At 31.2% G+C, this 13,144-nt stretch overlaps 1 protein-coding gene across 1 annotated transcript in view; it reads right to left on the reverse strand.

The window, feature by feature from the left end:
* The window catches only part of ND-75 (NADH dehydrogenase (ubiquinone) 75 kDa subunit), a 380,915-nt gene that overhangs the window by 175,700 nt on the left and 192,071 nt on the right, over positions 1-13,144 (reverse strand). Inside the window, exon 6 of the mRNA XM_014363556.2 lies at positions 7,029-7,164. Coding sequence (XP_014219042.2) covers positions 7,029-7,164 — 136 coding nt within the window. The remainder of the gene's footprint in view (positions 1-7,028; positions 7,165-13,144) is intronic.

The following is a 13,144-nucleotide window of genomic DNA, read 5'->3' on the forward strand; positions in this document are numbered from 1 at the left end:
TGGAACATTTGTAGTTTTCCTATTTCAATTATTACAGTGTTTTCAATGATCTCATTTTTAATATATACTACTACTCCATCAGCTTTGTTAATTTTTACAAAATTATAATATACCTTGTACCCTTGTATAACATAGTGTTAGTAATGTTCAAGAATCAGCAACTCAGCACACACAATCATAATCGGTTGGATCTTAAGTCTCTCAATAAAAATTTCTAATTTTTTGATAATTTGGATTTAAACTTCTTATGTTGATGTATAATATTTTTTCTTTGATATTTATGTTCCCATTAAGAGACTCAATATCACAGTAAAAAAAATCCGGCTTGACTATATCTGTTAGCAGGTCATCAAGCATATTTACGTTTTGCTCCATTGTTTTGAATAAGCAAGTTTACTCATTGATCTCGATGAAATCTGTCAATTAGTTATCCTGTTGAGTCGTTGAGCTTCCTTGCCAGTCCATGTCAGTATTTCAGGTTCAATGGGTTAATCAGTTGTGTCAATTAGTTTTTTTTTTTTTTTTCGTAGTATTACACACTTCGTAGAATCATTTGTTAGATGGTTGACATCGTAAGCAATTTTATGTTTTATATTTACTGTAGTAGAATTCTTCTGTTTGGTTTTATTTGTCTGTAGTACTTTTCCTTTAACTTCATGTTTACTTAAATTTCTCATGTTAATATCTTTCCCAACTTCTCCCATATCAATTTCATTTGTATTGTCTATCCCAATCATTTACATTTTTGTATTGTTAAGTTGTTCAGTTTTAACTTCATACTCCTCTTTTAGTGATTTTTTAAATATTCGTTCTATTTCATCTACACCTTCACTGTTTATGCAGTTTATTAGTAATTCATTATTCTTAATGTACACATTTTTTGTTTGCACATTTTTAGTATTAGGCATTATTCATGCTACTTCATTTTTTTATATCAACAGTATTTTTTCCATTTTTATTTGTTTTTATTATTATTTTAGGAATTCTTGTTTTATACGGTATTTTTTTACTAAGTGCATTAGCAAAAGACTTTTTATTAATGGTTTCTAAAGTTTATTTTTATTTTTCACTTAGCAACACTTGATTTTGTTTATGCATTTCTATTGGTTCTTTTAAAATAGCATTTTTTTTCTTTAATCTCCTTATTCCATTTTCTAAGTAGTAAGTTTTCTGTTTTAAGTAATTCATATTCTGTATAACTGTCAATCATAGTAGTGTCACAAAGTTCTTGAGATTTTTTTTCTAATCCCGAAAGTAATTTCTTTTTTGAATCTTTTGTTTGATTAATTTTTGATTTGGCAGTAATGGTTCTTGCTGTGATAGTAATATCATCCTTTCTACTTTTGAAGTAAGATCTATGTCTTCATACTCCGGGCAAATAACAAGCACATCACCAACATATTTACCACTACTGAATTTGTTAAAATCAGTCTGATGATAAACATTTTCACATATGATGCAAGTAACTGTTGCACACTTTTGTTTCAGGTGGCACGTGTAATATTTATCAAAGCACTTGTCAGAAGGCTTTTCCTCCTCCAGTGCCATTTTACTCTTTTTAATTAATAATTATACTCAATTAAAATAAGTGGGTGGTATCGGCTTAGTGGTGAGCGTATTTTTTTACTAATATAGCGCTGTTCTAGAGGTCATGGGTTCGATTCCCGGTGAATGTAGATTTTTTCAAAAACTGTTTTCATCGGGAAAAGTTCCTATGTAACCTCGGCTGTTTCGGGGCGGGTTTTTCTAGCGAGGAGTGGTTCCTAAAACATGGGGCTTCTCCGGGGATGCTCATTAGTCTGAATCTGATGCTTCGGCAGAGAGCGCCGGCTCAACCGGCGAGGAGTGGACGTCCTGAAATATGGAGTCTTCTCTAGGGAAAGGCTGCATAGTGGCGAGTGAACCCGATGCACCATTGGTTCAGAGAGTGTTAGCTTAACTGGCAAGGTGGTTCACCGGAGATACTCGCACTGTGCCCATGGATTTCGTACGATGTCAGTAAAAAAAATTGGAAATGGATGCGGTATTACACCCTCACACATAGGTGGTGAGTGGGAGGCTCTGGCGACTAGGTCAATAGACTGTCACGGTAAAGCAAAAAAAAAATAAAAATAAATTATATTTAATTAAATTTGGATAGTGCTTTGTGCTTGAATGTTGTTTTCATTAAGATTTAAATTTTATTCGTAATTAACTGTCACGTCAGCCAATACACATTATGATTTCAAAAAAGTGAGCAATTAAAAGCACCTCTATCTGCCACACATCGCAGGACTAGCGTACTTTGCTCGTACGTACTTTTACAAGTACAACGTATGGAGATCGACACGGACGATTCTTCGAATCCATTAACACTTCGGGGAATCACCGCATGATCTATAAGATGTTCATAATGTTCTGATAATATTCATATCCGTATATAATCGTTAGATATGATATTTTCATAATGATCTATAATGTTCAGTCGAGTATTTTTTTCTACGTGTATCCCTAAAATCACCACCTGATATTCCCATTTTCTTATACCCTCTTTGACGATGTTTTTCCTGATCCTACAAAGTTTCTTACTTTTGATTATCTTATTTTATTTTTTCTTAATGCTGCTAGTGCTTTTCAGTTATATATTCATATTTTTTATTATTCAAGTGTTCTACTTACTCCCCTTCTTTACTTTCCTGTATCCAATTTTTTTGCAGTGCTACATTATCAAATTTATGTCAGTAATTTTTGAGATATTTCAGCATACTACTTTGATGTTCAAAATTGTATGTTTTAATTTTTTTCTTGCAAAATGTCTTAATTCTCCTTAGTTTTTTTGTGTTTCAGCCCTTTTTATGTCCTATTTTTCTTGTGTCCAAAACCCTGCATTTTTATTTTCAAGTAACCTACTTATGTTTCTCGTTCCTCCCTACCCTCTTTTTTAGCTACTACATTTATCTAGTCCATAATTTTCTTATACTTTTTTGTCTAATCATCGTTTGTTTGGATTTCGATTCTCTTTAGTCTTTTCATATTTTTTATTATTTTAATTTTATTATGTATTCATTGCAAAGTTACTAGTTCTCTACCCTGTCACTCGGATTGTTTGAATTTTTAACCGAACCTTCAAAACATACCGAATAATTTTTTTTATTCACCTTTCTAACCCTTCTTCTACAGTACGAATGTCTGTCATAAATATATTCTCATGCCTTTTTTGGCTCTTTTCTATCTCATGAAATACTTTCGCACACTAATTACTTTGAGCTTTTTTTCATCCAGTTTTTTTCTTACTGCTCATTTTATCACAACCGTCGTTCGAATTTTTTCAGCTCATTAAATTTGTAACTGCAATTAAAAAATGTCCTGAAATATGGAGTCTTCTCCAGGGAAAGGCGACACAGTGGCGAGTAAAGCCGATGCACCATTGGGGCAGAGAGTGTTAGCTTAACTGGCAAGGTGGTTCACTGGAGATACTCGCACTGTGCCCATGGGTTAGGTAGGATATCAGTAAAAGGGTTGGAAATGGGTGCGGCAATACACCTCCACACATAGGTGCTGAGTGGGTGGCCCTGGCAACTAGGCCAGTAGGCTGTCACGATAACTCGGTAAAAAAAAAAAAAAATAAATAGATTTCTGTTTCATTATTAAGTGCTGATATTGATGTACTTCTGAGGTGCCAGATCAGGTGGATGTGAGCATGAAAAACTATCGTAATTAAAAAGAAAATGAATATAACGATACTTAACACTAATTACAACTGGTATATTAACAATATCAAGGGTCTTGATTTTATAAACAATATTTACACTGATTTTTCAACAAAATAGAAATATTATGAATAATCTCTAAACTTGTGTAAAACAATAATACACTAAACTTAAAGTGGATAATAACACTAAGTCTAAAAAATATAAAAATATAGTAATAAAAAGTCAATGGTCACTAAGGAACTTTATTGAGTTTATAAGCACTGAGTATGTCTATATTCACTTTAGCAGATATAATAGTGAGACTGTCTGTGTGCACTTGATTGTACCTCTCTTTCTCTCTCTCTCTCTCTCTCTCACTCTGTGCGTGTATGTAAGTGTGACTGTAGAGAGCGTATCTGTGTGAGAGAATTCGAACTAAGTAAGAGTTTCACGGAATTTAAACTTCATGAACAATACAACACTTGATTACAAAACTGTTGCAACAAAGGCAAAAATAAAATATAAATGGTTGCACTGTGCCTTATCCACTGAAATAAGTTTGAATGTTAACTGTTCGATGGCTAGCTAATAACCTGGCATGAGCATAGCTTGCTGAGAGCAAGTTGCCAACGGAAACTTTGAATACATATAACGTTAGGTAATAAAAAAATGCGCCAACAGAAAAAACAGACCAATCACATACGCCAGCATGGCAGAAAAGTGCGTGCTACGAGACAACATTGAAAGTTAGTCACGATTGTAATTCATGAGCCGTACAGTGCTGCTATCACATCTACTGTGAAAAAGTGCGCGTAATTTGAATAAACACTGCTGCGTGAAGATTCTGAACCATTTCTTAATTCCATGTCAAAAACTTTTTTAACTAAGTAAACATAAAAAGTATCTAAAATTACAGTAAGCGAAAGAAATTGTATAGATGATATAAAACAAGATTTTCGAAGTCATCACAAATTGAAGGGAAATGTACGTTGAATAACTTTTCTTTACATTGGTAAAATTAACTGATGGCATGATAATCAACCAATAAACAATAAAGTCACAATTGGGGCAGTATTACTTTGCCAAATGAGCGATGGAGAAACAATAAAAAAGGTAAAATTTTTAGATTATTTAGGTTCCACTGTAAGAAAAAATTTCGGCAAAGACATTTAAAAAAGCATTAATATCATTACGAGTCATGAAGATTATTCTTTTTATATGAGATAAAGACATTAAAAAACGATCTTGAGAGTAAGAAAAGCCATAAAAATCACGTAAATGAAATAAGACAGGTAATAATGTTAGTGCTGATGTTTCAAACACATGCATGGATCTCAAAAATTATATCAGCAATTCTCATTGTTGGCCACAGTTATTAGAAACATTCTTCTATTTGTAAGATAAGTGCTGTAAGTGTATAAATGATGGACGACATAAGCCGATATTTATACATACGTACATAAGCGTAACAAAAATGTGTGCGAATGGAGCATCAGCATACGTAGTAAGCAGAAAGTTAGTTTTTTTAAATAGGTTGATAGAGCTAGACACTACGCAAGAGTTCAAAATCTGTATCACTAGCAAACAATCAGGTTATCAATTTACTTGCAATTCGTACCAAAACTAAAAAAAAATTGTATGTTATGTTGAGTATTGTTCATCTAAGAATAACCTTTATTAGCTCAACACTTATTGAACGGGGGTCGTGTAAAGCAAAATACGAGGTCTGTCCGGAAAGTATCGGACCTACTTCTACAACTCTGCGCTGGCGTTATTTTTCATCATCTGGTGCACGGCGTCCTTCAAAGTTATCCCCATTTATTTGAACAACATGGTTCCAGCGATGTTTTCACTTCTCGAAACAGTCTTGGAATTCACTTTTATAGATGGCCTTGAGTTCTCTAGTCGCATTATTATTAACCGTCGTTTTGTCATCAAATCGCTGTCCTTTCAGGATCATAACGATAAACCCATGACTTATCACCATTAATAACCTTTCTAAGAAAAGCATTATCATAATTAACCATTTCTAAGTTGTCCTGTGCGATTTCTAAGTGAAGCTGTTTTTGCTCTGTTCTGAGCGATTTCGGTATGAACTTCGCACACACGCGTGTCATTTGTAAATTTGAGGTTAAAATTTCCCAAGTTATAGTTTTTGATATTCCACGATCTTTTGCTAGTTCCCGCACAGTCATACGACGATTCTGTTCAATCACAAGTCACACCCACTCAATATTATCCCATACTATAATAAACAAATGAGTTTTATGGCATACTGTCGAAAAGTTTATTCTTGACTCCTAAGAAATGTGTGCAATGTTCTGGTTGTATATTGCCAACCTTTTTCAAGTAAACTGTAACAATAAAAAGCTAAGAACATACACACATACATATTGCACGAATCATACGCAAATAAGAAAACGATAACAATGGTTAAACTATCTAAACTTACAAATAAGTAACGTCAAATATTCACTCAAAATAAATATAACAGAAGTTATATTTTGTCAACTTAAAAATAACAAACTAGTTCTACTTACTATAAAACGTGTACTAAGGTGTTATATCGTATGTATAAAGTGATAAAAGAAGTATAAGGCGCATTTTGAATAACGACCGAAAAAAGTACTAAAAAACTAGGGCACAGAATTGTAGAGGTAGACCCGATACTTTCTAGACAGACCTCGTATAGTACCAAGACATTTAGATTTTTTATTCATAAGTTTTTAAAAAAATGTGATGGCGTTGTATGGTTACTACATCGTAACATTAATTTATTTCTCAAATAAACCGATCCTTACAGTTACATCTTAGGGCCTTCTTCGTTTTTTAATAGTTGTACGAAAAATATCTCGATTACAGCATATTATTATTTCATGTAAAAACTCTGTTAAATAAAGTGCTGTGTGAGATCTACGTTACATGTTTCATGCACTAAAATACATGGTTAATAGCTGTGAATTCTTTTTCATTCTCAAAGTACCAAAATCATTCATTAAATAACAGCAATTTGAAATAAAACGTTAGGTAGCTTGAGACTAAACACATTTGTAAGGCAGAGGAAATTAAATTAACAAAAATCTTCAGCAGAAAAATCTCATTGGTTGAATCTATGAGCTCCACTGCAAGCACAAATTGTAAGAAAATTTCGATCGACAAATAAATAATAAGGGCAGTTATTTAGTAAACTTGTTACTAAATTCTCATGGTAAACGTTAGAAAGATACAAGATTGATTACCTTATGCAGTATCGACAGTTAAAAGAAGTGAAGGATTGAAAATGAATGCTATGACATACAATAACGAAAAATATGAACATAAATACTATGACAATTTATTAAAAGCAAACAATCATACCGGCAATAAGAGCTTCCTCCCAATCTATAGCATGAAATTTTTCATTAAGCTTCAGCATAGGCGTTATCAACCTTTGTCTTTTAAGTCCATCGTAAGAAAAACGAGCTTTATCAGTGATCCATTCTTCATTTATTTCCTAAAACAATTATTAATTTAAATGTTTTAAATATATATATTTCTAATACAAGGAATTTTTATAAATTGGTTACATGGAAGAAGTATTGATGTGGAAAATACAATTGATGTAATGTTTTTTAAATTCTATTAATTGGATAACCGGTTGATATTATTAATATCGAAGCATTGATTTTTCTAACATTTTTCATCCTCTTCTACGAACATATTTCTTTGACTAACCCTAATTTTTTTTTGTCACCCACATTCCGTAAGTGAAAAAACATCGAGAAGTACTTGACAATCATTGATAAACTAAACAAATCAGACTGTTTTTCAGAAAAAAAATGTTTACCTAATTTACATTTGATATTTCTGTTTTCCTTTCCTTTTAACTTTTTAAGTTAAGTTAAAACCACTGCGAATTAGCTGCTAAAGTTACTTAATTTAGAACAACGTAAATATATGTGTAAAGATGCATATCCTATCACACATACCTGATAACGATGTCAAATGTACTTATGACAAATTATTATCTGTATTACATGATTTTTTTTAAGAATACTCTGAGTAAGTGAAATCACACGGACAAATTGTATAGAAACTAATAAATTATTTGTTTTCAGAAAACTATGATAAACTTGAGCGTTAAGCTTTAAATTGGCAGTCGCTTCGAAAACTTCAATTAAAAAAACGCAAACATTCAAATTATTTGGCAAACAAATATTTTAACATACATGAGTATATGCGCCAATCTTTTATAAACCAGACGAATACAAACAAAAATTAACTGACAAATTTTTCTTCTTACTAAAATTATTTTTTTTTGATTGTTAAAAGTGGCCTGTAAGGGTGGGCGTCTGTGAACACTGAGGGGGAGTTGGGGGTGATGAGAATCACTTTCTCGTGAGTCAAGACAATCCTTCAAAATGAATCACGATGGTGGTATCGCATCCTAAGCTGTGAGAGTGATAGGATCATTGTTCCCTTCAAGGTCCGGATCGTTGTAAATGTGTGGCAGCTGTGCAGTAATCTTCAGAAACCAGGGAGGTTTAGTCGACAGGTAGTAAGCTTTAAGGGAGTGAGCAGCAGAACGTGGGACAGTAGATAATAAGATTAACATAGGATTCTACTCGTTGTTTGTTGCAAAGTATATAAATGGGTAATTCTTTTACAAATCGAATACTTTTTGACCGGCTCATCTCAAAATTGGCTGCAATTTTTTTCACAGTTTCTACATCGAAAAAAAAAAAATATGTGTTCCGGGAATTTTTCCCGGAAATTTTTTTCCGTTTATACAAGAGATCCAAAATTTGAAAAAAAATTTTTTTTTCATTTTTGAGTCATTTTCAAAAATTTTTAGTTCAGAACCCTTACAATCTACAAAAATTTCACTGATTCCACTTTTGTAGCTAAAGGATTTAATTTGAAGAAAATAAAATTAAAATAAAAAATTATCAACAAGTTTATCTTGTCATTAACAATTAAAATTTTTAAATCGATTTTTAACAATGATTACCCCCATTTTTTTGTTCCTAGCATGTCTATAGTTTCCTACGTCAAATTTTACATGAAAAACTATAGTAAAATTTATGGGACCGCAATAAATTCTATTAAAGGTATATTAATTTACTAAGCGCAACACGTGAGAATTTTACGGTTTTTCCGTGTTACAACGAAATTTATGGCTTGTATCGAAAAAAATTAAATGTAAAAGTTGTAAATAATAAAAAGATCTACTACTTTTCTGTCTAGAGTTTTCTGACATAACCTCAAAATTAAGAAGTAAAATGCAAAAAATTTTAAAAATTTTTCTTTTTTAAATTTATTTAATACAAATGGCAACTATTTAACAAATCTTACACCTTTGTAACATGCAACACTTCAAAAAACTAATTTACTCTTTTTTGTATATTATAATAATAATTACATCAACACATAATGAGAATAAAATGTGTCAAGTAAGGAATATCAAAATTTTTTCTAGTCAGGCTATGTCAAGGTAAGCACCTTCTGACCAAAAATTATTCCCTGCTCACTTAACATTTATAATATGATATTTGCCACATTTTATCCTGCATTTAGCGTAATATAAGTAATTTCTAATTAGTAGATAATAGTAAATCAATTTTTCTTTGAGTTAACATAAAAATAATTGAATGACATAAGAAATAAATATTTCAAAAAATTCAAAATTGGCGGGATTCTGGCATTCTGCAAAATGACAGACTCCATTAAAATGCACCCTAAATATCCAACAGTACTAGTGTTTAATCTAACGCGTGTTGAATTATCTGCTCGCCTGCGTTTACCGATTGTCGTTAGTGCTGTTTGTAATAATTTTTTCTCACCCTAAAAGCCTAATTTTTCTCATTGTATATGTTAATTGTTACTGTTCTTGCTCTTGGTGTTTTTCAGATTGGAAAAATCCTTAGTTATTGACCATGTTTACGGGTGCAAGTGCTTACCTTATCAAGATGCCGAAAAAACAATTAAGAAAAGAACAAGTGCACCAAACTCGTTTCAATCCTTGTTACTTTCCTTACTTTACTGGTGACTATTAGTTATAATGTATCTTCTAATAACATAATTTAAATATTTTTATATGTATAAACAAAATTCATCACCTAACAATACATCCTATGAATATATATTAAGTTTATCTATTGTTCTAATTTTAACATTCGTTTAAAATAAAATAGGAATAAACTCAAGTCTTCGTAATTTATTACGGCTTCATAAGTTGACTCATAAAATAAGTCATCTTATTGTGGAACATCCACGGTTTCTTTTAATGATAAAATGAATGTAATTTGAATTTATGTATTTATTGGTTTTATCAACACATATACGAAATAACATAATACATACACATAAAAACTAATATTTTACACATAATTTATCATAAATGCTAACAAAACAAGAATTCAGCGTATCAAGCACTTTATACTTACAAATAAACTAAAATACAATTGATATAAATTGGTTTTTAATCGTTCTTTTAGTTTTATAAATAAAATGGTTAATAATTATTCAGATGTATCAAGTCAATCTATTTGCTATTCGAGCAGTGTGGAAAAACAGATGAAAAAAAAATTTATTGTAAAAAAAAAAAGTTCCTATTAGTTCACATTCTCCACAAATAAGTATTTTAATAGTACAAAAATATATATGACATACCATTTTTATGACATATTAAATGATATTTTCATTGAAAGACTTTGAGTTAAATATAAATGAATCGCAAATGTCGAATTGCGGCTGGAAAGAGAACAGCTGTCAAGTTGCGGCTGAACGATCAGCTTCGTTTTCTAATGTATGTCGAATTGCGGCTGGGCCTTTTCTTATCTACTGTCAAATTGCGGCTGAGTAACAGTCCCATTACTAAATGATATATAACGACATTTTTCCGTCACACTTTACCTAGGCTTCGGAGTGGCAGTTCTAAAACTGGCATGTTTAAAAAATGTTATTTTTGTGCAATGAACAAATAAGTGTGTAAGGGTCATCTCGGTCTTTTCAGCATATATACAATCACACAAGTAACAATTTTTTGAATTCAGTTTTTATAAAACTAAATCGAGTGCTTACTCCTTGTCGATATCGTAAGAAGTCTGAAGAAATTTTCTTTTCCTTGCGTCGTCTTTGATTTTACCCTACTACTTCGCATTTTTACATACACTTCTGATGAAACATTCTAGAGTAACGATACAAACGTAAATAAGTTCAAGTATGCTGACGGATTCTTTTGATTGGACGGTCGAGTCGAAATATCGTTCAATGCTTTGCGTTTCACACTATTGTTGATTTTTCGTCGATTTGCTATAGCCTCTTGGACAGGATTATGACTGTGTTTTTCTTCGTGTTTGATGAGGTCATAATGTGAGTTAAGCTTTAAAAAACTTTTGCAATTTTTTTTAGTACAAACCCAACGCTCTTCTTCGTTGCACAAAAATGTTTTGAATCTGTAACTGTATTCATTGACATATACAAGATTTCGTCCTTTCTCACTTGTACGGAACTCCATTTTTCAAAAAACAGTAGTTAAATGAAAAAAAAGGATTAATAGATGACTGGTGAATATTTGTGACTTCTTGCTGGCTCAGTAAACGCAAAACTGACTGGCAATATTATTCTTAAGGTAGTTTGTACATACATCACTATTCAAATTGACGTCAATGTAATATAATAAATAATATAAATAAATACGAAAATAATAACAGTAACCGCAATTCAAGAGGAGATAAGAAAAGGCCAGCCGCAATTCGACATACTTTAAAAAAACGAAGCTCATTCCTCAACCGCAACTCGACACTGATTAAACGCTTACTTTCACTCGAGCCACAACTCAACATCAGCCCAATAAATAAAAAATTTTTTAACTACCAATATAAATAGATTTATACGGTGAAACGTTGCTTGGAATGCCCAACACAGGTAACTGTATGTGACAACAGATAACTTTATAATTTAATATTTAATTATAATGACCCTTTCCACAACGATCCCTCAAAATTAATTATGACTTTCAAATTTTTTCTTGACTATGAGATAAATCATGTAAATAAGACAGAATTATTTTAAAGTGAATTTTAATGAAGCAGATGAGAAATAATAGATGAATCCATATGGCTAATTCTTTTAAAAATCAAACAGATTTTGACCTTCACCTCTATGATTCGGCTGAAAAATTTTTTCCAGTTTCTATATTCAAAAATAAGAGATACATGTTTAGAGGGCTTCTTTTTATCGCCTAATTTCGATTTTATGAGTTATAACAAATTTCATAATAGTGGTTAGAGACTCATTTTAAACAATGTATAGCTCCGAATTCATAAGAGTTATAAAATTTTCACCAATGGCACTTTCGTAGCTAAAAAGTTGAACTATAAGAAAAAACAATTAAAAAAAAAAAAAATTATCAACAAATTGATATTTTTATTCACAGGTTAAGTGTTTTCATTGATTTTTAAAAATGGCACCCATATATAAATCGAGTTTTTATTATTACCATCGTATTCTGCGTCAAATTTTACATAAGAATCATGTTTTTAAAATGTGGGACTTTGTAATTGTGATTGTAAAAATATTTATTTATGTAGCACCTAATGGTAAAAACAACTTTTTTTTAGTATAAAATGATATCTGTACCTCGTATCAAAAAAAGTTTAACGTTAAAGTTGTAGATAATTAAAAGATGTACAACTTTTATTTTTACCATTTGTCGGTATAACCTCAAAATTTTGTATTGTCATGCAAAAGAGCGAGAAATCACCATTTCATCATTTACTAGGAGTAATTTTTTACTTGTAAAACAAATACAAACAATAATAACTGAAGACATTATATTTTATTAAATAAATAAAAAAGTGTAATAAGAAACCGAGTAAAATTATGATTGCTTAATATTTATCTGTAGATGTAAAAAAATTTTCATGTACGAGTAAAATTTTTTTTACAGTTTCATAACAAAATTATGTCACTTGAAAACTTTCACAATATTTGTTTTTTTGTGCCTCGCTTCTAATTCTTGACGAGATAGTGGAACCATGCTACGATATTTTAGCGTTACCTTAATGGTTAATCCTCTAAAAAATTTCTCTGACACTTTTTTCTTTCTTCTTCGTAATCATCATTTATAGAATAACGACAAGTAATAGTTGAGAGTGATTCTGTGTCCCAATTAAAATTTTCTTGTGGCGTTCGATTGTGATTATTAATTCTCTTAAGACTTGCTCTGGCAGCTAGTCATTTTGCAGTCCCGCTTTTTCCGTCACATGGCCCCTTTCCATGTAAAGTGTGGAAAAAATGCCACTCTGCTGCTATTTTAAAGTCTTAAAAGTGATGACTGAGATTAAGGAAGTTCTTTTTATTTTTATACTGTCCACTCGCACCTTCAGGTATGTATATTATTTTATTAACACACGGTAAATTAATTTTAATAAAGTCAAACAACTGCTTTTGATATAGATGTACGGCAATAGTGTCGTGATGTAGACATT

This window comes from Copidosoma floridanum, unplaced genomic scaffold (genome assembly GCF_036245765.1).
Source record: "Copidosoma floridanum isolate Cflo_tuat_1 unplaced genomic scaffold, Cflo_Japanese_pri ptg000024l, whole genome shotgun sequence".
Lineage (NCBI taxonomy): Eukaryota > Metazoa > Arthropoda > Insecta > Hymenoptera > Encyrtidae > Copidosoma > Copidosoma floridanum.